The 25,976-nt window shown below is 40.4% G+C and overlaps 3 protein-coding genes across 6 annotated transcripts in view; all 3 read right to left on the reverse strand.

Moving 5' to 3' along the window:
* LOC117810838 (ephrin type-A receptor 6-like) overlaps positions 1-10,202 on the reverse strand; it is a 105,559-nt gene extending 95,357 nt beyond the window's left edge. The window contains exon 1 of the mRNA XM_034680820.1: positions 10,186-10,202. The gene's annotated coding sequence lies outside the window, so the exon portion shown is untranslated. The remainder of the gene's footprint in view (positions 1-10,185) is intronic.
* Positions 10,203-16,130: 5,928 nt separating this feature from the next.
* Positions 16,131-21,479, reverse strand: nsun3 (NOP2/Sun RNA methyltransferase 3). 3 transcript variants are annotated; one of them, XM_034680823.1, is made up of 9 exons: positions 21,274-21,479; positions 21,068-21,133; positions 20,805-20,954; positions 19,943-20,046; positions 19,388-19,857; positions 18,934-19,088; positions 17,208-17,329; positions 16,506-16,866; positions 16,131-16,432 (listed from the first exon to the last, which is right to left on the reverse strand). In XM_034680823.1, the coding sequence occupies exons 2-8, from the start codon at positions 21,128-21,130 to the stop codon at positions 16,530-16,532; spliced, it is 1,401 nt and encodes a 466-aa protein (XP_034536714.1). In that variant the 5' UTR covers positions 21,131-21,133; positions 21,274-21,479; the 3' UTR covers positions 16,131-16,432; positions 16,506-16,529. The 3 variants fall into 3 exon arrangements, with proteins under 3 accessions (XP_034536714.1, XP_034536715.1, XP_034536713.1); XM_034680824.1 differs by having other exon boundaries at positions 16,131-16,866; positions 20,805-20,915; XM_034680822.1 differs by having other exon boundaries at positions 16,131-16,866.
* A 1,733-nt stretch (positions 21,480-23,212) lies between these two features.
* LOC117810842 (ATP synthase F(0) complex subunit C3, mitochondrial-like) lies at positions 23,213-25,718 on the reverse strand. 2 transcript variants are annotated; one of them, XM_034680827.1, is made up of 5 exons: positions 25,586-25,718; positions 25,196-25,295; positions 24,825-24,896; positions 23,948-24,147; positions 23,213-23,598 (listed from the first exon to the last, which is right to left on the reverse strand). In XM_034680827.1, the coding sequence occupies exons 2-5, from the start codon at positions 25,232-25,234 to the stop codon at positions 23,484-23,486; spliced, it is 426 nt and encodes a 141-aa protein (XP_034536718.1). In that variant the 5' UTR covers positions 25,235-25,295; positions 25,586-25,718; the 3' UTR covers positions 23,213-23,483. The 2 variants fall into 2 exon arrangements, with proteins under 2 accessions (XP_034536718.1, XP_034536719.1); XM_034680828.1 differs by lacking the exon at positions 25,586-25,718 and adding an exon at positions 25,433-25,561.
* Positions 25,719-25,976: the final 258 nt, after the last annotated feature.

Consider the following 25,976-nt stretch of genomic DNA (forward strand, 5'->3'; position numbering starts at 1 on the left):
TATCTTTTATCAGGCTGCCCTAATAAGTCTCTAAAGACTCTTCGGCTGGTCCTCGCTTCTCTACACTGGCTCACCATAAAATCCTTCTTCTGACCTACAAAGCTCTTAATGGTCAGACACCTTCGTATCTTAAAGAGCTCATAGTGCCCTATCACCCCTCTAGAACACTACGCTCCCAACATGCAGGCCTGCTCATCGTACCTAAAGTCTCTAAAAGTAGTATGGGAGGTCGAGCCTTCAGTTATCAGGCACCTCTCCTTTGGAATCATCTACCAGTCAGGGTAGATGTTAAGGGTAGTTGTTAAAAAAATAAGGGGAAATGCCATTTTTGTTGAACATGTGTCAGGACACAAAGAGGACGGATTCAAGCATTTATAAGTGACTCCAAGCCGATTAACAGTACGCTTCTTTTGCCTTTAAATAACAGTAGCAGTAATGCAGAAGCTCCTGATGAATATATAACCTCAAGTGTGTACACTGCCAAGGGGGGTTATAGTAAGCACTCTTCCCTTTTCCTCTGTCTCTTCTCCTCTGGGTGAACGGTCCTGAAAATGTATGTTATGGGTCTTGAGTCCTGAGTGCACTTGTAAGTTTCACAAGAACATCAAAACACAATCAAGTCGTGGATCCCTGAGGCTCGGGGCTGGGAGCTAGCACTTAGGGTAAGAGAGGATTAAGGTGGGAGAGAAAAAACAGGGAGATGAAGGAAAGAGGAGAAGCAGAAGATGGAAACGCAGGTGGAAAATAGATGAAGTGAAATAAGACTTGGGGTAAATGAGTTTCTGTCTTTTAATATTTTTGTAACCAAATGATAAGATCCTTTAATATAAAACCTAGATGAGACGATATTGCATAGTTCATATCAGTTTTTATGGGAAGCAGAGTTTATGACTAATTGATTCCCTCATGCATTCATTCAGAAGTTTTTACCCTCCTCCAGCGTTAAGTACTGAGTTCACTGAATCGATCCAAAGCTCAGCTCCAGCCCAGATACCTCTTAAATTACAGGTGTCACAATTCACTTCTGAGCTGAGCGAACTATGACAGCCGGAGAGGGAGAAGATGGGGAAATTAAAAGTCTTTCTTTTATTTTTTTCACTGGTCAAGAAACCATGCTCCATTTTTGAAGCCCGAGTGTGAGGAATGGTAATTGAGCCATCACTCCAGGAAAAAAAAGATGAACAGACAGCAGAGGGAGGGAGGGAGAGAGAGAAGTGGGGCAGAGAGGGGGGAGAGTGACAGAAGAATGGCACACAGAGGCAGATGAGAGGAAAGAAAGCTTATCTTGTTTGAGTTTTGTTCTCTTGCAACTCAGGGAAAACATAATGATGAAGATTATTACTGATTACTAAGCGCTTCAGCTTAATCCTCCCCACCAACTGCTGCTTTAAATGAGTTATGTACTCAGTTTCTTATTTTGGAAACGGGAGGTTTTCTTCACTTCAAATTTGGGGAAAATTGTTGAAAAGGCAAATTAAAAAGTGGATTTGAAGAGTTTCAGATTTAAATATTCATGTGTGGATACGTTTACTGAAAGGTTCGATTTATGTTTGTGATTTAGACTTGGTTCAGGATTCATTGAGAAATCTTGATGGGGTTTGATTAAAAATTCATTTCCTGTTAAGGTTTAAAAGATTTATTGCGGCATCCACATGCAATCATTTCATCTGACACATTTTCATTTTTTGATGCAGAATTGCTAAAAAGATTGATATTGCTTAATGTGCATGTTTTCCTGTTTTAAATTCAATTAATATGATAGTATACTCAATATCGTTGCATGTCTAATTTTGGATCTGGCTTAACTATAAAATTGAAGACACTTTTTTTAGGATATACAAATTTACGATGTGAATTTTCTAATCTAAATAACTTTATTTATATAACAAGAAATTACTAGGAGGGTCATTTCCCTTTAAGTCTCATGTTTTTTTAATCTCTGCTCCTGGTAGCTAGCAAGTCTCTTGCTGAGTGTATCACTGGTGCCAGGCAGAGGTCAGTGTTTCGCACACAAAGAAAACACCTGTTTGTTTTTGTCGGCTCAAGTCAGTGTTGTAATACTTAAGTCCAACTGGAGTCCTGAATATCGAGACTCTTTAAAGTTATATTTTGGGGCATTTTCCCTTTTATTGATAGGCGAGCCAAAGAGAGACAGGAAATGTGGGGAGTAGAGCGCAGGGGGGGAAGACATGCAGCAAATGGCATGGCCAGGAGGCGAACCAGCGATGAGGACCGCAGCCTCTGTACATAGGGCATGCTTAGACGGCTAGGCCAGAGGTTCCCAAACTTTTTGGCCTGTGACCCCCACTGTCCCTCGAAGTGAATACATGTTGCTTCATACTTCATTTAGCTGGACTGCAGAAAATGAGCCTGCCTATATGCTTTTGTTAATTAACTGTAAACTACCTTAGGAGTCATCTGGCAACAAAAAAAAGGCAGGAAACTAATTTTAAAAAGTTGTTTGTAAGGTTTTATTTTAAATTGTATAGCTATTATTAATATTTTAAAGTTATATTTTTGGGCATTTTCGCCTTTAATGGACAGGACAGCTGAAGAGAGACAGGAAATGTGGGGAGTAGAGAGTGGGGGAAGACATGCAGTAAATGGTCGAGGCTGGAATCGAGCCTCCCACCTCTGCGGCGAGGGCTATAGACTCTGTATGTGGGGTGCCCGCATGCTTAGACATGTTGCAACCACCCCATTAGTGTCTCGTAACCCCCCAAGGGGTCCCACCCCCACACTGTTGTACAGAAGATGCTCTTACAACTGTCCATGTTCTGTCCATGCACAAATAATATCAGTACCGAAGCCTTTCAAGTGTTATTTTGAAAAATATGAGAAAGAAAAGTTGAAGTTCATGCATCTTTGAAAAATGCACCACATTTATAAGTGTCTGTAAGCTCCAGCTCGAGTTAAAAGTTGCCATTTTAAGGCTGCAGAGCATCCTGCCTGTTGAAGTCTCACTTCCCATCCTGAGGATTGTGCTTTCTTGATTTCCCTTCCCTCTGCTTTGTGTGACACCGGGTAAGCAATCCTGGCATCTACCAGAAAAGATATTTATCTTAATTTAGCAGTTTATTGCAGAGAAAATTGTTTCTTCCCATCTTCCTTACAGGGTAATGACTCAAAGTCTAGAGCCAAAGACGGATGAACCATTTAGGATGATGCACATTTGTCAGGTTATACTATAATATTTACCTTGTACTGCTAATTGATTAACATATCGTGAAGGTCACCCATGTCCCATAATATTTACCATGCGTGTGTTGATAAATGTGCCTCATATCTTGTTCTATTTATCTAACCTGCAACAGAAGGGTGACTGCTTCAGAATAAGACTGGGCAGAGTACGCTGGGCAGCCATGGACACAAACAACACCTCATGTATCGTGTGTTTGTCATTGATAAGGACATTGCAAGTGTAATTGCTGTCACCACATTTATTTCAGCTGGTATGAATTTTAAACCTGTTCCTTACTTCATTTGAATTAACCTTATTCCCCCCCCACACACACACACGCTCACACTCACACCCATACACACACAGTATGTGATTAAGGGTGTCCAGACCTGTCATTAGAGCGTACGGTGTGGGGAAATGATGTCTCAGTAGACCTCCTGCAAAAGGCAGAGCAAGAGTTAAGACATTAATAGGCAGAGAAAAGCCATACAGCATCACTGTCTACCTCTGTGCTAGAGCTGGCAAGATCAAAGGCTGACTGAGAGGGAGAGAGAGGGAGAGGAGGGGGGTAGAGAAGACAGCCAGATACATAGACTCAGAGGAGGGGGAAAGAAAAAGTCATCCAGCGACAAGGAGACAGAGAGAATAGCAAGTTCTGAAAGCACAGAAGGGACAGGGAGGCAGGTAAAGAAAAAATCGACAGGGAGGATAAATAGAAGACATTTCCCTTCTGCCACCTGCCTTATTGCTGACTTCAGATTATGTGCTGCATTGGCCTCGGTGTCACCTTGTGTACGCCTTGCGAAACTCTTGAAACAAGGCAGGCGTTGAACTTGTCTGGTCAGCACCCTGACTACTGAGTCATGGCGCTAATTGGAAATCCGCCTGCAGTGAACATGTTTTCATCAAGGAATGGATGCAGCACCCACTTTGCACCGGTGACTAAGTTAACTAACATTTCAGTTTACGCCGTGCTTTGACGAAATACTTGAAAACACTCAAGATATCTCTCTCAGCCTCAGCTCTGCTTTGTGGTTAATAATGAATGCTAGCATGCTGAGAAGCCACTAAAACTCAAATGCTTCAAGAGCTCCATGCTAACAAGTTGAGATGTGTTTACTGACACTTTCCATAATGTTAGTTTGTGCTGATTAGCATTTGTTAACATACCTACAAGCTAATTAAAGATGGTACATGGCAAAATTTGTAACTGCTAATCTGCTGGTTATGAAACAGACTCAGTTTTTTACTGATGCCTCAATGTGACCTACCAGACTATCATCAGAGTGTCAATTTCTTTGTTTACTTAAAAGTCTTTTACTGCCGGTTCCACATCTGAATCTGAAGAAGAGAAGACTGTAGTTGATTAAAGAGTCAAAAGGAAGCAGAGTGAGATTTTTCATTGCTAAGAAAGAAGTCATGCTGCATCATCCCTTGGGGTTACCACAAACAACACAAAATAAAAGTCCCTTGCATTTGCTTTAAAGCCTCTGGTAACCCAAATCAACAAAAACTTTCCAACTATGATATTTATAGTCACATTTACATTCTATTATATATGTATAAATACGAGAACTGAACTTTATTCCATCTTTGAAAGATTATCAGTCCATTTTTTGATAACGTTCTAACACTAGGTTAAAGTGGGCGTGGTTAACTTGGATATTTATGACGACATACATATATAACCAGTCATAAAGAAAACACTAAAGGCCGAATTATACTTCTGCACCGCCCCATGTAGCAGGGGCTGACGCGAACATGAGCTCCGCATACTTGTGCGTCGGTGTGTCCTTGTCGCGCAGCAATTCTCCGCCGAAACGCTTGAGAGCAGTGTGGTCTCTCCGATAGCCGGTCGCCTACTTCCGGCCCCTCTACGATCTCTGTTTACTTTTCCACAGAGATTCAGAGCGTGTTATGTTCATCTACAGCTGATACATGTTGCTGTTTATCATACAGACATGATTACAGGGAAGAAAAGAGAGGAGATGAAATACACGGCCGATGAGCAGGGATCTCAGAAGTGCTGTAAGTAAGGGAAATACAATGCCGCCGAGCCGACCAATCACAGGGCTTGTGGTCCGCGTCAATTCTACGCGTAGTTACATTTTGGAGGAGGGGCATATCAGCTCAGGCATAGGCTACACCGTCGATTAGGCGCAGAAGTATAAATCAGCCATAAGTCATGCCCACACATGTTCAACAAAACTACTCTGCTCCTGCATCACTTTAGCTGTTAGCTGTTAGCTTGTTTGCCAATCACGCACTGCCTTTAAATCTGTCTGTGCATTTATCTCCCTGCTCGCTTCATCGCTGTGCTCGTGTGTGCCATCCCTGGCTGCACATCCACATCCTGCGGTGGATTTGGGGAAACTTTGGGCCACGGTTTAGTTGAGCCATGGTCGAGTGACTAAAGCAGGGACGCATATGATCGGCTCATTTCCCCAGGACCGGTGCCCTGCTTTCTTGCACTTCAGCCTCCGCTCCTCCGGGAATCACATGTTCTTGATGCCCCGAACGTGGAGATTACATCATAATAAAAGTGATAAATTGTAGAGGTATTTCGTTTGTCAGGACTCAGAGACCATTTGAAATAAATAATTTCAGATTCTGGCGTTTTTGTGTCTTTAGATTCAGAGTCAGACGGCTCAAACATGCAGGCTGTGAACTCTCTCTGGACGTGTCAATCAAAGAGTTAGGCCACGCCCACACAGTCCTGAGAAATGCTCTGAACTGGAAAGTAAGCTGTTTTTGAACAGAGTTTTTTTTAATATTTAATGATGTTTATTCTCACTGAGATTTTTGTTGATGCTTGATAACACATTCAATTTCGATATTCTTTATGAATTTCAAATATTCCAAGTCATGTTCCCAGAGGCTTTCAAATCAATGACGGCATCATCGTTATGATCATGTTAGCATTAAGTCACTGAGCTTTTAACTCACACCGCCGCTGTGCTGCAGCAAAGTCTCCCAGAGCCGTTGTTGTTCCACAACCTGTCGGCTGAAACTTTCTGGAGAGTCTGAAGTACGAAACTTTTCCATCTTTTTGTCAGCACAGAAATGCATCAGTGTGAAAGATCAAACTAGCACACCCGGTTTGTAGGACAGGCACTCGGTGTAATTTTATCAGTGCCAGATTTCAAAGGCAGGCTGTCCAAGTTTATCGGAGAAGAAATAAATGATAAAAAAAAATTGAGGAGAGAGAGAAAGAAACTGCACACTTTGCAGCAGCACACATCCCACTACGACAGGCTGAATATGAATAATAAATATATTATGAATACGTGCTTATGTGCTTACATAAAATGTGATGAATAGACTATTGAATATCCAGTCTAAGCACTTTAAAAGCAGGCTCCAGGAGGGCTCTATTATTTCTGAATTACCTTAAACCATGCTGTGAATATATGCTCTTACTTTGAGAAAGTGGCGCTCATTTAATTCTTTGAACAGAAGAGAAGAATATGAAGTTTTAAACTGAAAGTATCAGTATGAAATCATCAGTTTTAATCAGGCCCTTCATACTTCTGACTTTCTTTACCCTTTTTCCCTTTGGGTGAAGAATCTATTATTCATGCTCTTCCTTCAGTCAAGGAGTGTCCACTTCAACAAGGTTTGAAGTCAGGAAGTTTAACAGAAGTGAAGTAAAAATTGAGATGAGGCAACTCAATCTGGGTGCACCTTTTCTGGGAGCGTTTCATTCTCTGGCACATGTGCTGCAGGGATCCATGCCGGGGTCAAATAAGTGTTAAAATAGAGCTTTAATTTGCATGTTCCTCCAAGATCACACACACACACGAAGAACAGTCATGACAAGGTGAACATCATAAGTACGGGAAGGAAAAAGCAATTGTACAAAATATGTAAAGTGATAATGAAGCAAGGAGTCGCCACACATTGGGCTGAATCGCAGCAGTCCAGGAACAGGAAGTGCTTCATTATCACATGTAAAAAATAAAATTTAAAAAAAGCAGAATCTAGTAAGGGAGAAATGAGGTCAGTACAAATCCCTCTCCTATGAAAGAGGCAGGTTTTAAATTAAACACTTTCATATTTCTAGATATTAATTTCCTCATTGTGGGTGGCAGAGAGAGTCGGTGAGAGTCCAACTTTTTTGGGGCAAGTCTGCACGTTTCAAATCTTGTTGATGTCAAGTACAGGTCCGGTTTTTCAAGACTCAGTTCAGGTCAACTCTTGAAAGTGGGTGCTAGTTTCTCTGACTGTGACAATACAAGGCCTAATCGTCAAGGTCAAAACTGGAGACGTTTTGTTTAGCCTTTATTGGAAAGGAGAGCTTGAGAGAGTGACATGAAACGTGGGGAGAGACATGCTTAAATGTAAATGGACTTGTACTTATGTGTGATTTCTAGTCTTTCCGACCACTCAAAGTGCTTTTACACTACTCGTTGCATTCACCAATCACTCACTTGATAGTACAGGCTGCTATAGTAAGGGACCATCAGTGTTAGCCGATCTCATTCGTTCACATTCACACACCGCTGAACAACAGCAGAAGCAATTGGGGTTCAGTATCTCGCCCAAGGACACTTCGGCATGCGACTGCAGGAGCTGGGATCGAACCACCAACCTTCCTACTGATTAACAACCGACTCTACCCACTGAGCCACAGCCGCCCATGCCAAATCATGTCGTTACTGGGAATCCATCCTGCAACCACTGCAACAAGGACTACAGCCTCTGTACATGGGGCACCTGATCTACCAATTAAGCTACACTGAAGGTCAAGTGGGACTTTTTGACTTCCTATCGTGCCATGTGGTATTAATTATAAGTGAGAGATTTGGGCTCAAATACTAGTCAAACTCAGCAAATATCTCCCACCAGCTGTCCATTCTTTATGTGCACAAAAACATGGAACTTTGTATGTGAGTGGATTTTGGCACCCCCTGTGGACAAAGCAGTCTTTAGTGAATTGATCCTGTTCATGTCCCGTTAGTTTTTGTCAGTGACCCTGTAAATTGGAGACCTTCAGCTGAACGTGTCAGTGTTTGTGGAGTTTACACAGCTGTTGAAACACAGAGGGAGTTCCTGGGAATGCATCCTAGTTTAGTTTTTATTAAGATGTCAAAATATCCTCATCAGATATTTAATGATCATCTAAAGACATTTATGAGGGATGCATCTGGCTGAAAGACAACAGTTATCAGGGTTGCAGTTTGAACCAAAACCCGGCCGATCTCTGCCACAGCTTTTTGAGTTAAAAAGGATTTTAAAGTCGTGTTGAAACGTCTTTGCTACTCGCTCTTATCTCCTCTCACCTGTTGATTCAGTGAACCCATCCGTGATGAAATATAGCACCATCTAAAACAGCGTGAGCTGAGTCTCTTCATGCTGACAGGCTAACTGTTGTGTAGCTCATAATGATACCTGCCTGTCCGTCTGCTTCTATGGTGTCATCTGTGATGAATGGCCTTTGTCTTTGTTTTACTGCCCATCTAATGGTCTGGTGGTGTAGTGCATTTATTTTTTTTCTCCTCCATACGTCACTGGTCTGAATTGCACAATCTGCCCGGGACTTCAGCCCACGGTCGAAACACAGAAAACAATGGGGGCACAGGAACCTTTTAGTTCAGGGGAAAGTAGTTCTAAAAAGAGGTCGGTCGAAATGCACCTCTGGACAACAAAAAAATCTCACCCTGCTCTCTTTTTACAGTGAAATGTATCTCTCATGAAAGAGTCTTTGTTGTGTAACATGAAAAAGGCTGCAGTTATCACCTGATCTGACACCTGTTCCCCGCCAATGTTGGACATTCAAACAGCTGTAACATAAATAATCACTCTTCTTCTTCATTGTCTTATTCTTTAGGACTTAATGAGACATTAACAGTCATTTCAGTCAGTTTTTTAATCAGCTAAGAACTCCTCACAGGAGCCTTTAGAAATAATCGACGACTTCACGCTGCAAAAAAGGCCACACAAAGTTATCTGTGATCAAACATTAATCACAATAGCTTCCTTAAACCTTCCATTAAGAAAATCGAGGTCATTACTTTAACTACCTTAAATATTCTTGCACCATTTCAGCTTGATAAAGATGCAGGGAGAAGGAATAAAAACTGAGAGGAGACTGAAACTCAAAAAGCTTCATTATCCAATCAGCGCTGTTCAGCTAATTAGCTTCTGTCTGTTCACCCAGTGAGATACTGTTTGCCAAGTGGACAAACAGCGTGATGTTCACACCATTCCAGTTTTCTTCTCAAAACACTCAGACCAATGTTGGATAAGTCTCTGTTTAAGCAGAAATTCAAATCCTAAACTATTGCAATTCATCATCAGTGTAACTGACCTCTTGTTTCAATTTGCATGTCATTGGTGGAAAAATTATGATGTGATACTTAAAATTGAAAAGACCTGGTGGTTCTCTCAAAAATCCCATTTCGCTCAAAGACCGTCCAAGGCTTTGGTTTTATATCTACCCGATCAATTCTGTCTTTCCCTCAAAGGATGAATGAATGTCCGGGCTGGAGTAATCTGTCCTGCCTTCAGTCTGTTGAGCTTGTGCTTTGTCTTTTTGTGCAGCGTTTATGGATGTCTCCTTCCCTGCAGCTGCTGAGGCTCACAGAGGACTACAGGAGGAACAAACCAAGAACAACACATCTCTCCTTGGTCTAATTTATCCGGGGCCACGCTGCACTGAGTGTGGAAGAGCTGTGGAGTTTTTAACTTCTGCACAACACTCCCTTTTGAATTCAATCTGCTGTTGTGTTCTGAGGAATCTGTAAACTTTTGTGTACAGTTTTATTCAAGTTTCTAAAGTTCTTTGAGACTGTTTTAACTTCATTGAAACTTTTTGCCGGAGTCCTCAGAAATAAACCTAATTTACTGCCCAGCCTGGTAATCTCTCAGTAAGAACAAAAACAAATATTTCTCCTTCTCCTCGCTCCGGTTTCATTGGTATTCTGAGTCTGAGACAAACAAACACTCCATGAAAGGATAAAGATTTCTGTTCCTCTCCTTCATCTTGACGTTCTTTCAGTTACCTTCTCCTGTCCCATTCTTTTTCCTCTGGCAATGTCTGTCTGCACTGACATTGATGGTACCTGATGTCTCCCTAAGCCATAAAAGACATAAAAAGGAAATTTTATTCTGTGAGATCTCAATAACAGATTTTTTCCTGTTACATAATAAATTCAGAAAATGAAGAAACTTCAAATTAAGATGTATCTCTGTGAGCCTTTGAAGTGTCACAGGTGTTGAAGTTCGCTACATGTTCATCATATCTAGCCAGAAGTGACAAAATAATGACCTGGGTAGCAAAAGATGAAAAACTAGTGGATGGTGGTCCTAAGGCCCAGTCATGGTCCATAATAAGTTCCTCTCTCTGAGGGATCCCAGACTGCTTTTAAAGGTTTTTCTAGGTAGAGTTGTTCATAATTCATAACACTACGCTCCCAGCATGCAGGCCTGCTCATCGTACCTAAAGTCTCTAAAAGTAGTAGGGGAGGACAAGCCTTCAGTTATGAGGCCCCTCTCCTTTGGAATTATCTACCAGTCAGGGTCTAGGAGGCAGACACCGTCTCTACTTTTAAGAGTAGGCTTCAAACTTTCCGTTTTGATAAAGCTTATAGTTAGAGCTGGCTCAGGCTTGGGCCAGCTCTTAGTTATGCTGCTATAGGCTTAGACTGCTGGGGGAACTGACACACTTGGATCCAATCTCTACCTGTCCCATTGTAGTTACTAACCATAGATCTTTCTGGAGTCCCTGAGCTCCCTTGTCTTGTAGGTTCCTTTGGATCTCTGCCGTAGACGGCCTGCTGCTTTGGACATGCCAAACTCAAGCTGCTACAACTACTACTATCCGTTTCACCACTATCATCTCTCTCTCACTTCATCTCCCTCTACCCCTCTCTCCAACTCGGTCTCAGCAGATGTGTGTCTACCATGAGTCTGGTCCTGCTGGAGGTTTCTGCCTGTTAAAGGGAGTTTGTCCTTGCCACTGTAACTTGCTAAGTGCTGCAAAGTGCTCTGCTCATGGTGGATTAAGATGAGATCAGACTGAGTCCTGTCTGTAAAATGGGACTGGATCTTATCCTGTCTTGATGTTGGGTCTTTGTTAATAATAGAACATAGAGTACGGTCTAGACCTGCTCTGTTTGGAAAGAGTCTGAGGATAACATTCGTTGTGATTTGGCGCCATATTGAATTGAATTCACTTCATTTAAGTAAAAAGTTTGATCCTTATCAACATTGATCATGTTTTCTTGTGCAGTGTGACTTCTGGAAGTATTCATTCTTTGCAGACTTTTGTCCCTTAGAGATCTGTCCCGGCGCAATCAATCAGAAGCAGCCGTCCTGGTTACTCACTCCGGCTGATGGAATATTGACAAACGATGACGTTTGAAATGAATGATGGATACCCCAAAAGGTGCTAAATCTATACACTCACTTGTAAACTGTCCACCTCATTCAGTGTCAAACGCTTCAAGTCAAACATTTTTCACAAGTGGGAAAACGTCAGATTCACAACGTGGTGCAAGGCTGATTGAATTTGAGCTGCACAATCTAAGATGTTTCATCAAGTATTCTGTTTATGTAATTCATAATAATGTGTATTATATTGCCAGACAAGATGTAGACAGAAACACTGAGCATTATTCAGATTCATGACTCCCTTTGTCCATCTGTCTGCTGTTGGGTGCTGAGTGGGTTTCAGCTTTTTCTTTCTCAGCTGCAAACAGCTGCATGCTGGCGGTGCTGGGGTTAATGAGAGCAGTGAAAGTGAACTGTATGGTACATTTCCAGGCTGTGAGTGGGACCGGCTTTAAGCAAGGCAAGCAAACAAAGCTGCCTAAAAAAATCTTTGTTTCTACGAATCCTTTCGTCGTTTTGTATACCACTCAAATTGAACATGATAAAAAAGGAGTGGGAAGTGAGGATTAAACTCGTGCCAACATGTCCAAACACGGAGTGACAGAGCTGAATGTTAGCAGACTGATAAAATTGAATTCTGGCTCAGAGCTCAAGCCAGATTAGCCTACTTAGCTAGACAGTCCTCTGGCATTCACGACCATCCTATACTCTCTATCCCTTTCTCATTCCATCTACTGTTCTAAAATTCCTCCTCCATTTCCTCCTCCTCCCCCTTCATTGTCGATGACTAGAGTTTTAATGATTACATCTGGCGGTGGCACAAATTAATTCCTGCCTCTCTGGCAAAAAGCTGTTCCCCACCTGATTATGCAAAGCAGGCCTACATTCCCTCCCTTTGAAGTGCAGGAAAAGCTGCTTAGAGATTCTCCCCCTGAGGAAACACTGCAATATGGGGGAACATCAACAAACCAGAGTTCACACAAAGGTCAGCAACATGGTTAACCCCAATGAAACCCCACTTCATCTCCACATCTCGCTACTTTTGATGTTGTGTTGGCGTAATGATGCACTCCAACCATAGACTGAGGCTACTTTTCAAAGAGCAAAAGTAGGACAGCCAATAAAATCGGGGAGAAATGCACCAAATATTGCTTGTGTCTCCAGCCTCGCAGAGTAGCTGTATGAAACCCATGTGAGGCTCTTGTAGCTTTCCTATTTCAGCAATCTTATCTTTGACAGTTTCTCACCAGCTTGCTCATAAGCACCAGATAAGGGTTTCCACACGTAACTGCCTTTTCTTCAATGTACTTTGTCAGTCTGTTGAGTTCAAAAGGTAAAAAATTGTTGTTTTTTTCTGTGTTATTGTCCACAGTTACTCTGAAAACAACCTCTGCCTCTACGCCGAGCAATCACAGCCTGATGAAAAGCTCCAACGCTGCGGTGATACAGTCTACTTCTCACTGACGCGTGACACACGAACAGTCCACCAAAGTAATGAACCACTGTAAGATACTGCTTTCTCAATCACACTGAAGGGAGGTCTGATGACAGGTTTCAGATTACTTCTATGAGACTTAGAGGACGATTTAATCAGAGTTGGACAATCCAGAGAGGGAGTAACGGGATGAAGAAAGAAAAACGGTGATTTAATGGCATCATATTGCTCTTCCCAGTTATTAAACTAATCTTTCAGACAGGACTCTCTGCGCTTCCTGTTGGGCGTCAAGTCTGAGCACAAGGTGTTGAAGTTCGCTACATGTTCATCATATCTAGCCAGAAGTGACAAAAGATGAAAAATGGAGGATGGTGGTCCTAAGGCCAAGTCCTGGTCCATAATAAGTTCCTCTCTCTGATGGATCACCAACTGCTTTTAAAGGTTTTTCTAGGTAGTCTTGTTGATAATTCAGAACACTCCCAACATGCTCATCGTACCTAAAGTCTCTAAAAAATAGTATGGGAGGTCGAGCCTTCAGTTATGAGGCACCTCTCCTTTGAAATCATCTACCAGTCAGGGTCCGGGATGCAGACACCCTCTCTACTTTTAAGAGTAGGCTTCAAACATTCCTTTTTGATAAAGCTTAGAGCTGGATCCGGCTTGGACCAGCTCTTAGTTATTCTGCTATAGGCTTAAAGTGCTGGGGTGGGGGAATTTCACATTCTATCTCTTACCATCTCTCTGCCTGTCTCTTACTTTAACTCTACCTGTCCCATTAAAGTTACCAACCATAGACCTTTCTGGAGTACCTGAGCTCCCTTGTCCCGTAGGTTGCTCTGGATCTCTGCCGTAGACGGCCTGCTGCTGTGGGTGTGCCAGACTCCAGCTTCTCCAACTACTGCCATCCTTTTCACCACTCTCATCTCTCTCTCTTCATCTCCCTCTATCCCTCTCTCCAACACGGTCTCAGCAGATGTGTGTCTTACATGAGTCTGGTCCTGCTGGAGGTTTCTGCCTGGTAAAGGAAGTTTGTCCTTGCGACTGTAACTTGCTAAATGCTTGCTGCTCTTTGAAGAGTAGCCTCAGTCAACGGTTGGAGTGTATCATTACACCTACTGTACACAACATCAAAATTAGCAAGATGTGGAGTTGAAGTGGGGTTTCATTGGGGTTCACCACATTTGCGATGCTGTAAAGGCACTTTCAATATTTTAAAACAAACATTAGCTCATAAACCCGTCGAGAGATGAGACTATTTTGAGAATTCAGTGATGACTGAAGTGAAGAAGCAATCAAAATTTAATGAACGCAACCTGACTCTGAAGACGGAGCTTCTGAATGTGAGCATCTCTCATTCTCTAACGACCACTCAAAGAGCATTCACAAGCTAAGCCTCATGCCACGAGCTCTCAGTCCTCATAGAATAAACTCTGAATTAATTTTTAATGCTACAAGCATATATCATGGAATATTGCAGTCTTGTGGTATTATCAATTTTATTATACAAAGTGTGTAGTGTTATGTATGTGAAGCAGTTTAAAATGGGTTTCATCAATACACTCGTATTATATATATGCAGCGTCAGCGGTTTCTGCAGTTGCCAAACCCAATAAATGATAAATAATATAAATAAACAATAAATAAGAGGGGTCTAAAGCAGAGGTTTAATGATAGAAAAAAGAAACCTGCAGCTGCTGATTGTTTCCCTCCAGATAAAGAAGTTGTGAACACGACACTTCATCATTCATCCTGAGTTCTGCATCAGCTCTGTAGGAGTCAGATCTTCATTTAGGCACTTGGAGTTATGTTGAAATGAGCTAGTTTGTAACTTCAGATGTATTGTTATGTGGCTGCACGAGGTTCATCTCAACTAGAAGAAAGTCACATTCAAACTAACCTAAATATTGTTGCAAAAATGACCCACTGTTCCCTCTGTTTGCACGATTACTGAAAAGCTGTTTCTTACAGAGTTGCCTCTCATGCCTAATTGCTTCTGAACAGGCTAACAGCAGCAAATAACTGTTGTTCATCAACTAACAGCAACAAAAAGGTTTGTAAAACATGACAGAGCATTGTGATGAGCTGATTATTCATCTACAGCCAGTCCAAAAATGACAATAGAGGCATCAAGTAGGGATATTTAGTGGTGAAACTACAACATGTGCTAATTTAATGGTGTCTTATAAATGAGGGGATATTATGAGCAGATGAAATGATCGCCTTTGAGGACGTTGCCCAGCCAACACAGCCAGTGAAACCCTCTGCACATCCCAATCCTTGAAAATGTTTACATCAGCTAAGAGCGAGGTGTAAGATTTAAATTCTAATTCAGGTCTACATTGGAACAATCTCAGCAAGGTTATGTTTGAATTTATACAAAGCTGGTGCAACCCTGTACAGTTTATCATATCCCTCTCTCCAACCCCAACTCGGTCTCAGCAAATGTGTGGCTAACATGATTCTGGTTCTGCTCGAGGTTTCTGCCTGTTATAGGAGCTGACACACTGGGGTCCTCTCTTTCCCCTCTCTCTCCTCTCTCTGCCTGTCACTTACTTTAGCTCTTCTTCTCCCAATTCAGTCACTAACCATATACCTTTCTGGAGTCCCTGAGCTCCCATGTCTCGTAGGTTCCTCTGGATCTCTGCCGTAGACTGCCTGCTGGAGTGGATGTGCCAGACTCTAGCTGCTACAACTACTACTATCCGTCTCACCACTATCATCTCTCTCTCTCTTCACCTCCCTCTATCCCTCTCTCCAACTCGGTCTCAGCAGATGTGTGTCTTACATGAGTCTGGTCCTGCTGGAGGTTTCTGCCTGTTAAAGGAAGTTTGTCCTTGCCACTGTAACTTGCTAAATGCTGCAAAGTGCTCTGCTCATGGTGGATTAAGATGAGATCAGACTGAGTCCTGTCTGTAAGATGGGACTGTATCTTGATGTTGGGTCTTTGTTAATAATAGAACATAGAGTACGGTCTAGACCTGCTGTTTGGAAAGAGTCTGAACATAACATTTGTTGTGATTTGGCGATATATAAATAAAGATTGATTGACCATCTCAATAAAGTGAATCCCAAATTTACTCTCTTTGAGTTTGTTTTTCTGTTTTTGCATTATCAGAATTTTTCATCTTTCCGTGGCTGCTACAGCTCTCCCTACAAGAGACTCATCTCACACTAACACAATGAAGGTAGAGTGAATGATTTATCATTTTGCAATGCTTGGTACAAATGTCAAATGTAGAATTGTCATGAAAAACACACAAATATGAGCGGCTGTAAACTTTATCCTACAGCTTGTCACTCGTTGTTTTGTCCAAGTATTAAAACAGTTGACCGTCTTTTCCTGCATGAGGCAAGACTGATATATTTATCTACCAGACTAAAGTACTTCTGCTGCAACCTTCCTCCTCTTCAAGGGTCTAAAGCTGGCACTGTGTAGAGTTTACACTGTCTCTGTTTGTTGGGGAGTTGCAAACCAGTCCCATGAGGTGGACCCAGAGGTAACAGCAGCGGTACAAACAAAAATGTGTATGTTTGGTTCCATTTGTTCCTGCATATCTTCTCTGCACAGGAGGATACATGCTATTTTTTTCTTCTAATCCGAGACAAAAACATGGGTCCCCAGGTCTTGCCGGTCTGAGGCACCACTAAAATGCCGAGCCTGTGATGATAAGAGGACACAGTACTGTCGAGCGGCTGCAGGGAGGGCTTTTGAAGTGTCTGTCCATGATCAGGGTGAGCAGGACTAAATGTAAAGTATTTTGATAAAGGAAGGGCAATCTCCTCCCAGAGGTCTTCAGGTTCAGCCTCCGGACAATCATTCAGCACCGACTTAACCACCGCGTAGTTCTCTGAGCTGGACAGGGTGCAGGTGGAGTAGACCACAATGCCGCCTGGACGCACCGCTAACAGTGCAGACCTGCAGGGAGAAGAAAACTGCACTTAATAAGAAGTGACTCAATTACCATTTCAAAAGCTGCATTACATTAAGTGGCATCTTAATTTTCACCTATGTGTCCCTCATTTACATATCAAGTTTCTCCTCCAGGGTTACATTTCATATTATTGCAGTTGACCACAAATGATAAAACTGTGACCGACAAATTATTTATAATTTATGCCTGTTAAATCATCAGAGAATCATTTAAAATGCAAGAAATATTTCATAATTCCTCATCAGAACAATAAAAATATCTAGAGGGAATTTCCAGAATGCAAACATATTGCAGACATTTCTTTAAGGTTGGAGGTAAAGCTTACCGAAGCAGCTGAGCCTGGAGCGCAGGCAGCCTGTCTCTTTCCTTTAGTCGCTGCTCCCCCTGCTGGCTGCTGCTAGAATACAACCAGCTCCTGTCATTAGAGCAGGGAGCATCGACTAACACCTGCAACAGAGGGAGAGAGAGGCAGAGAGCGGGAGAGGTGAGTCAGACGGGTCAGTGGGAGTTTGAGTAAAAGTGTAAAATCAGTGAAAATAAGAAGGGTCAAAAAGCAAACGTGAAGGAGCGAGCAAATTTAAATAATTAATGAAGAGAAGAGCGGAGAGAAGGATAAATGAACGGGTTCTGTAGAATAATGCAAGTAAAGGTAATTTTTTTTCTCTACAGCACCTGCATCATCAAGGGAAATGTAGGTCAGTCAGGGTGAAGACGAAACCCTGAATCCCCTCCTCAGCTTACTGCATATGGTTTATTATTATTAATAACTCTATTTGTATAGCAGCTTTAAAAACAAATGTTTAAAAAGTGCTTTGACAAACAAAGCATGGTACAAATAACAAATTAAACCTTTTGACAGAAAGGGAGGAGGAATTTTATCAATGCAAAACAGAATACAATGTGAGGTTAAAAAGAATACACGTAAATTAATCAGAATGAAGTGGTGTGACAATAGACCAATAAATGTTTGTTTAAGAGGTTTTTCAAGTATAAATAAATAAAATAAATAAATAAGTAAAAGTAAATAAATAAAAATGGATAAGTAAATAAAAGCATTAAAATGACAATAAAAGAGGTTTTCAGAATGAGAGGATGACATTACATTGGGGAAATTAGAAAAAATGAAAAGGAAAAATCAGGAACATTAAAAAAAAATTGAAAAAACAAAATGGAAAAATAATTAATTAAAACAATAAACACTCAAATAAAATAGTCAAATAAGAGTTCAAATAATTAATTAGTTAGATAAAAACAAAAAATAATAGTAAAATAGAAGTAAAAGTGGTTAGAAGGATGAAGTCACATAAAAGCAAGTCTGTCAAAATGGGTTTTAATCATCAGTTTAAATCTAGGGTTCGTAGCCACGGAAAACTAGCATGAATTTGAATGTAGCGTTTCCTCAGTAATCCATCTGAGTCCTCCCCCCCTCCCCTCGGAGCTCCTCCAAAACAACGCCCCCGCTCACATGCACGAGCCCCGCTGATTCGCGACCATATGATCGTGACTGATTCAAAACCGTCCTCACCAAACACCAAAACATTATCATAGTGAAAGTTAAAAACACAAACAGGAGGCGGGCAGAACGGCAGGACAGGATTTGATTGGTTTCATAAATTGAACCCTAAAGGCAGGGATAGGTTGGTGTTTTCCCAGGTTTACTCCGGCTGTAGATAGAGGCTTTTTTTTCGCTCTTTTTAAAGAACACATTATTGATTGCCATCGGGACATAAAGATCATTTTAACCAGTATAACAAAAAGTGTATCTAAATCTGACTACCAACCCCAGCTTTAACATAACTTTAATAAAAAACATTACTACCAAACAGCTAACATCTATGCAGTCTGTTTGTGCTCCAGTCTCTGCTCTCCTTTTCTCCATATGTTGTTCTGTTCTTGTTCTTTTGATAAGAAATATTCTTACTTCCTTCTGGGCTTATTAGCATCTGTTCAAAGGCTTCATGCTCTTATTCATGTCTTTGAAAAAAGAAGTGTAACAACACAATGCTTGCTTTGAATGCTGCACATGCATTCATGCACCTCACTCTACCCACTTTGTCATATATTCCTGCTTCACTTTGGCCACAAGAGCGTCCGTCCTGTGCTGACACGATCACTCTGGTGTTCAGTGAGAGAGGCAGAAAGGACTCTATGGTCCTGCTCAGCCAGGCCCGTCTGTGAGCGTCCGGTTCATTACAGCAAAGAAGTGCTGGAACACAAAAAACATAACTTATAATAATATTGCAAATAGGATGTTCAGGGTAGACGAAAACATGACTTCAATTTCACCTCAGCTGATTAAATGCAAAATACTGTTTCATCCGTTTGAAAAACAAGCTTTCATGAAGAGCTCGGTTAGAAGTTAATGTATTCTCAGCCGTCCAGGTGTTTCCATCACCTTTCCTGCCCGGTTTGGAAATGTGTACTAAATAATATACAGTTGTGTACCTTTAAGCAATATTTACATAAAATAAAAACAAAGAAACATCAATAAAAATGCTTTCATACCTGGGGTGGCACACTGCATCATGGCTACAGCTTTCCCTCCAGGAGCAGAACAAAGATCCAAAACCTTCTCCCCATCTCTGACTTGCAGAGCGAGCACTGGGAGCAAGGAGGCGGCATTCAGGAGGTAGTACTGCTTCAGATGGCCAGGCCTGTGTGCCTGAGAGGGGAACCGCAGTGGATACGGGTGGATGTAACATTGTAAAGAAGGCTCTGATTGAAGGTCCTGAGTGAGCGTATGAGAGGGGCTGTCATCAGGAGGGCACTCGGAGACACAGTGAGAGTTGTTTCCTGCTTCGTATTTTGAATTTGACACCGCTGAAGAGCCACTGGAAAGCAACTTAGGGATGTCCGTTTGCAGCAGCAATGAGGAGAAACCCTGTGACTGGAGAATCTGTGTGATGTCCGTTGCAGCGCTGAAGCGGTTGAGCATGACTCCATACTGCCAAGAGTGAGGGTCCAGGAGCACCGCTCTGGAGCAGAGAAGCAATCCCAATGAAGGAAGGGTATAAATATTTAAATATGTATGCTGCAGTTAGCAGTACAGACAGAAGTTACCTTGCAGACGCCCACAGGTCACCGAGTTCCTCACTGTACTGTTTGTCAAAGTGGTTCAGGACTGATGGACATGAAGGTCTTGCTTTTTTGCGCCTTTTTGTCACCTGTTGAAATAAATTGTAGTCAAAAAGCAGCTAGACTAAAATCCTACACTGATGAAATCTACTCATGTAAAGATCACTGGGACCTAAATATTAAGAGTACACATCACATTAATATTAGCTGTTTCCAAAGTTGAAAAAATTTAGCAAACTCAGCTTAATTTTTTTATTTAATAAAATAATTTTATTAAGTTCTTGAACTCAGGCTGATTATAAAACACATTACTATCAAGTGTCTTGTGTAGTCACTACCCCTGGTGGATATAAACTGCGAGCATGTTTGATGATAGAATTCACTTTTCATCTGGCTGAATATAAACGACAGCTTCATGAATTGTACCATACTATCATGTAGGTAGACTGGCATGATAATCTACCTTCACAATAATAAACCCAGAAAGGAAAACTACACTGTATGTAAGAGTGTGACTACACGAATGAGCTTCACTGTGACTCTGAGTTAAAGGATGAGGAAATATTGTATTAGTAAACGCTCAAAACACTAACATTACAATGATAAACAATGTGCATGTATTTACTGTAAACTGTCAGGACCAGCTGTCTTCTTACTGAGTAAAAACGTTAAAAAAAAAAACATGCTTCCTTCTGAAATAACCTTTCTATAGCTTGTTATACTAAAAAAAAAGAAGCATGATTTCATGCAGCTAATTAATACATTAACACAGATGTCTGATAGGAAAACGACTGCCTTTAAAACAATACAAAGAGAAAGAAAAATAGCATCCAAAATGTTTGTTTACCTGGTGATTGGAGGTTCCTTTTTGCTCGTGGAGTAGTAAAACATCCTTGGAGGCTGTGTGACAGTGAACGTTACACGACCACAGCCACCATGACAGTGTCCGACTGAGCTTCTGAAGTTTAAAACAAATAACCCGCCGCGGACTGGTACACTGATATAATTTTATTGGGTTCATGTACTGAGATATTCGATTATTAGAGTAAATAGATGTCAGTATGAAAACTACACATTTTGTAGCAGGTACGTCATTTAAATCCGTCCTACCTCAACTTTGAGTTTCTTCAGTTCCGGTTCCACATCACGACGCGGCGTCAGTGCTGAGACCATAGACTGTATAAATGAGACATTACTTTTGTTTGGTGGAATCAATCATTTTATACAGTCTATGGGTGGAATGTAAGACACCATAAATAATAATAATAATGAATTGAGTTTAGCTTAGTTTTGAGTTGCATTTGTTATTATCTTACCTGGTGATTTGACAAAGTACTTCAAACCTTTTTAAATGTTCATTTTTTGGCAATCCAGCGAGATATGTCCTCAAAAAACAAGGTAAGTAGGAGAGACTTTGCATTTACTTTTCTGATGTAACTAAGAGGCTAGTTCACGAATTACAAACGCAATTTAATTTAGCTAGTTACAATTTAAGGCGCAAACTTTTCTTCTTTTTCTTGGGTTATTATTGGCGCTTGGCAAACAACTTCTAGGTGTATTACCGCCACCTACTGGTGTGGAGTGTGGCTCAGGAACTATTAACTATCTTATTATAATAATGATGATCATAATAATAAGAAAATAATACAAGGAAATAACAATAATAATAATATTTCAAATTAAAGTACTACTATCAAAACTAAATCCTCTGTGTCATCTAAGTTCTATTCAAAAACCTAAACAAAAGTCTATAGCAGCCATTCATTGAATTTCTTTGTAAAATATCAAATACATTCAATGTCCTCTTGTTCTCTCTCCGACTTCTTATCATTGCTCTTCTTTTTGTATCATACCTTTGACATTTCATGACTACGTGTTTCTTCTTCAGTATGAAAAGTCACACATTCCTGTTGGATGTGTCCTTAATCTGACTGCACTACTATTCAATCTCGAGTGACCAAAACATAGTCTAGATATTATTATTTCCTCTCTACGCGATCTGAAGGTATTCTCCTCATTTTACCAGTTTTCCTTTGGATTCTGTACAACCATCTTCCTGTTCTCTCCTCTTCCCACATCTTTTTTTGTAAAGTTCTATTTTTTATTTTTAGGAGTCAAACATTTTATAAGATATGGCAACCTTATCTGGACAACATGAAAAACCTGACATCTCACAGAATTGACTGCAACATTCCTTAAAATAACTTTACTTGTAGATTGTTTTTTTTTACTAGATCACCTTTGGGGTGTGGAGTTTATTTTTGTCACTCAGTCTAGTTTTTTTTAACTATTTCTTGGTTTGATATTTAACCTTTAAATTGTATTTTTTCTGAACCACCTACTGTCTATATTTATTTCCTAATATTAACTTTGTTTCTTTCAGTACAACTATTTAGTTTGCCTTAAATATATATTTTCTGTTTATTCTTATTTTTTATTCTGTTATGTCTCTGTTTTATTCTCATTATGGCAATTGTTGTAGAATCATTTTTATTTATTTATAAAAAAGATATATTTTATTTTCTGGTGTTTCTCTAGTTTTATTTATTTAATCGATTTATTTTATTTTAATTCATTTTATTTTATTTTGAAGTATCTCATTTCACTTTCCTCTAAGGTCCTATATTGATAGAACTGAGTTGAATTGAGTTTGTGCTTAAAATCTGAGCAGGCAAAATAAAATATATATTAAAGAAAATCTAGATAGCATCCATTTGAACATGGCATGGCAAAAAAAAAAAGTTTTGTCATATCTCCCAAGAAAAAAAAAAAAAAAAATCAATGCTTATAGTGCATGTATACATATATATATATACACACACACACACACACAAATACGATTCATAAAACCATTAGTATACACTTTGTATTTGTTCTTCAGTTGTATGTGTCTGATAGACCATGCTGATGACACATTAAGCAGTCTGTGTTGTTAGATAAGCTAGAATCTTTTAAAGTCCTATATAACATTTGTATCCATTATAAAGCAGCATACGTTTCTGTGGAGTTACTGTATTGTACTTTGTTTGTGTGAAGGTTTCTATAGTGTTGCATGACCTTTCTTAACCTTTGCACTTCATCATTGTAAGTTAAGTTTTACTTTGAGCCTTTGATGTTGATGCCAGCTTTTGAAATATACATTCCTGAAAAAATATATATGATGTGTAGTTTTTCTAGAGAGTTTCACTTATATTCCTATCTCAGTAATTTTACAAGAATAACCCAAACTTTTACAAAAAAAATAAGACACACACATAAAGGAGAATGAACATTTTACTTGTGTTTTGGTGGAATAATTGTTAACAAAAACATTTTCTTAAATGTACAATATAATGACAAAGCCATCATTTAAAATGATTCGTGTTTGCCAGAGTTCCATACCTCTGTGGGTTCACATCTTACAAGCAATACAAGAATAAGCACCACATAAGCTGACATATCCTACAATTCAAGGGCATCTCAAACTTCTAATGCTTAGAACCATCTGTCTCTTCACAAACCTTCCATTTGCAAAGGCCTGCCTGGTTTACATGGCAAACAGGATAAGGAATGCAACCATCAGACAGAAAAGACCCATAGCTTCAGACAGAGCAAAGCCCAGGATGGCATAGGAGAACAGCTGCTGCTTCAGAGAGGGGTTCCTGTTGAGAAAGACGGGCAGCTGAGACAAGATGGAGGTACAACGTGCTGAATGTTTAACTGTGAGCAGAGAGAGCCAGCGTCCTCCAAGGTCCACAGTCAGGACAAGAACAAATCATTCTGGTAAGACATTCAGGCAGCAAAATGTTGTACTATTTTAACATGTTCAGACTTCAATCTTATCACTTGAACTTACTGATATTAAAATAAAATTGTAACCCCAATCATGAGATTTAAAAAAATACAAGTAGTGATTTACGTTTCCAATTCCATGATCGGCCTTTGTGACAGTGCCAATCAACAAGTGCAAAATTTCCTAAGCTAAAGTATCAGGTGATGTGTTTAACTTACCTTGCATATCCGATAATAAGGCTACCGAACACGGTTCCGATTCCAGCTCCGGATCCGGCCACTCCCACTGTGGCAGCTCCCGCTCCGATGAACTTCGCAGCGGTGTCGATGTCACGGCTCACGGCGCTGGTCTGGAATGCCCTCAGCGCCACCTGCTGCTGGGAGGCTACAAGACTCTGTGGTGCCAGGAGAGAGGCAGTCTGGAACACAAGAAGGAAGGTTAGTATAAGATCACAAGGTGACACTCAACATATCTCCAATATATGAAAAGTTTTCTGAAAGTAATACATTTTTATTAACTGCATTTAAAAAAATTGAATTCAATGACAGAAGGATGCAAAGAAAAGAAAAGTCCACTTCAGTCACCTTTTTAAGTATTGCTTCTCAAAGTGTTACCTCACTTCCAAACATGCTGTATGCCTTTGTCTTGAACACTTAAATCAGCTTTAAGGTTATTTTATCTTGTGTCATGTTATATGTCTTGTCTCTTTGCTGATCTTTCACTGCATGTACATGCACGGTATTCTCTGAGGAAAAATCTCACCGGACCCGTCTCCTTTTGTACTTGCTGGTTTAAAAAATAGCAACAGTATAAGGTTTGTACACTAAACAATAATATATGGAGCATAGGGACGTGTTTGTTAATTATAGGAGTGTGTATATCAGAGCCAATTTGGTGTAAATAACTTTGAATGATTCATAAATACTTTGGGATTGTTATATGACCTTGCATTCAAAGGTACATAGGTTTACAGGTAATAAGAATAGCAGATTACATTAACAAAGACAGCTATGATAGCTTGAGAGTATCCCTTCTCTGCAAACTCCCTTAAAGTTTTCACATTAGTTATTATTGCGGGTGCAAATGGCAGCTTACCTCTGCTTTCCTGGCATCTGAGACTACAGCTGCGGAGAGTGGTCTGTACAGAACCCTAGATCCAGCACGGACCTGCAATAAGAACAGAAAAAAGAACACATTTCTTTAGATTAAGATAAATTAACTAATTCAGACAGATTAATGGATTGTTTGAGTTGGGCCTCGATAATGTGTAAAACAGGGATGTCCTTGCAGGTGTTCTGAGAGAGTCAAAGACAGCTAACTTCACACAGCAGTGTCATTGTAAGGACTGCTGCACATTTAGCTCTAAAACACACACTGTAAGCTTTGCAAACTATTGCAACACCAACAGGTAGGTACACTTGTAATATGCATGTAGTTGTAATCTCCATTCATTCATGCAGACTTACCAGAGAGGGCGTGGAGACGAACTTAGCACAGGCATACATGATGAAGGGACGTAGTGGTCAGGTCAACCAAAGGAGCTGGAGATAATTCAGATTTCACCGTCTGTAGAAAACAACACATGAAATACAACAACATGAATTAACAGTGTTAGTACCCACTTGATAATTTGCTGAATAACAAAGTACAAAGTGTGCACACTGGCCACACACACACAAGTAAGGTCAAGATTAGCAACAAACCTAACAACGATGCTAAAACAAGCTACACGAAAACACAGAGGTACCGAGCAGTAATATATTCATTAAAGCTACAAATGTTAGTAGTGACACACATGTGTCACAATTATTTAACAAGCTCCAACACAGTTTAAGATAGAGGAGGTTAGCTCTCACCGGCGTGAAGTAGAGGTCGAAGACACGAGAAGTAAGCGCAGGCGCAGTGTAACCTTAAAGGGTTGACTTCCGGTGTGATGACGCAGGTGCTCTCCTTGGTGCAGCCATGTGAGGGCGCTGTTAGTCAGTTCAGAGCGTCCTTCAGGTCAGGACAGAATGTTCAGAAGTCAATACAACTTCATTTCTACATGCTAAATTAGAATAATCTTAAATTATTGTTTTTTTGTCCTTATCTTATTTACTCAGCTTTTATGTGCCTAAGTTGTCACATCCAGGTCATTACACATTATGAAGAACTATTTTAAGTATGTAGCACTCCACTCAACTCCTTTTTATTTATAAGATAAGATAAGATAAGATATACTTTATTGGTCCCCCATTGGGGAAAATT

This window comes from Notolabrus celidotus, chromosome 3, assembly GCF_009762535.1.
Source record: "Notolabrus celidotus isolate fNotCel1 chromosome 3, fNotCel1.pri, whole genome shotgun sequence".
NCBI classification, from domain to species: Eukaryota; Metazoa; Chordata; class Actinopteri; order Labriformes; family Labridae; genus Notolabrus; species Notolabrus celidotus.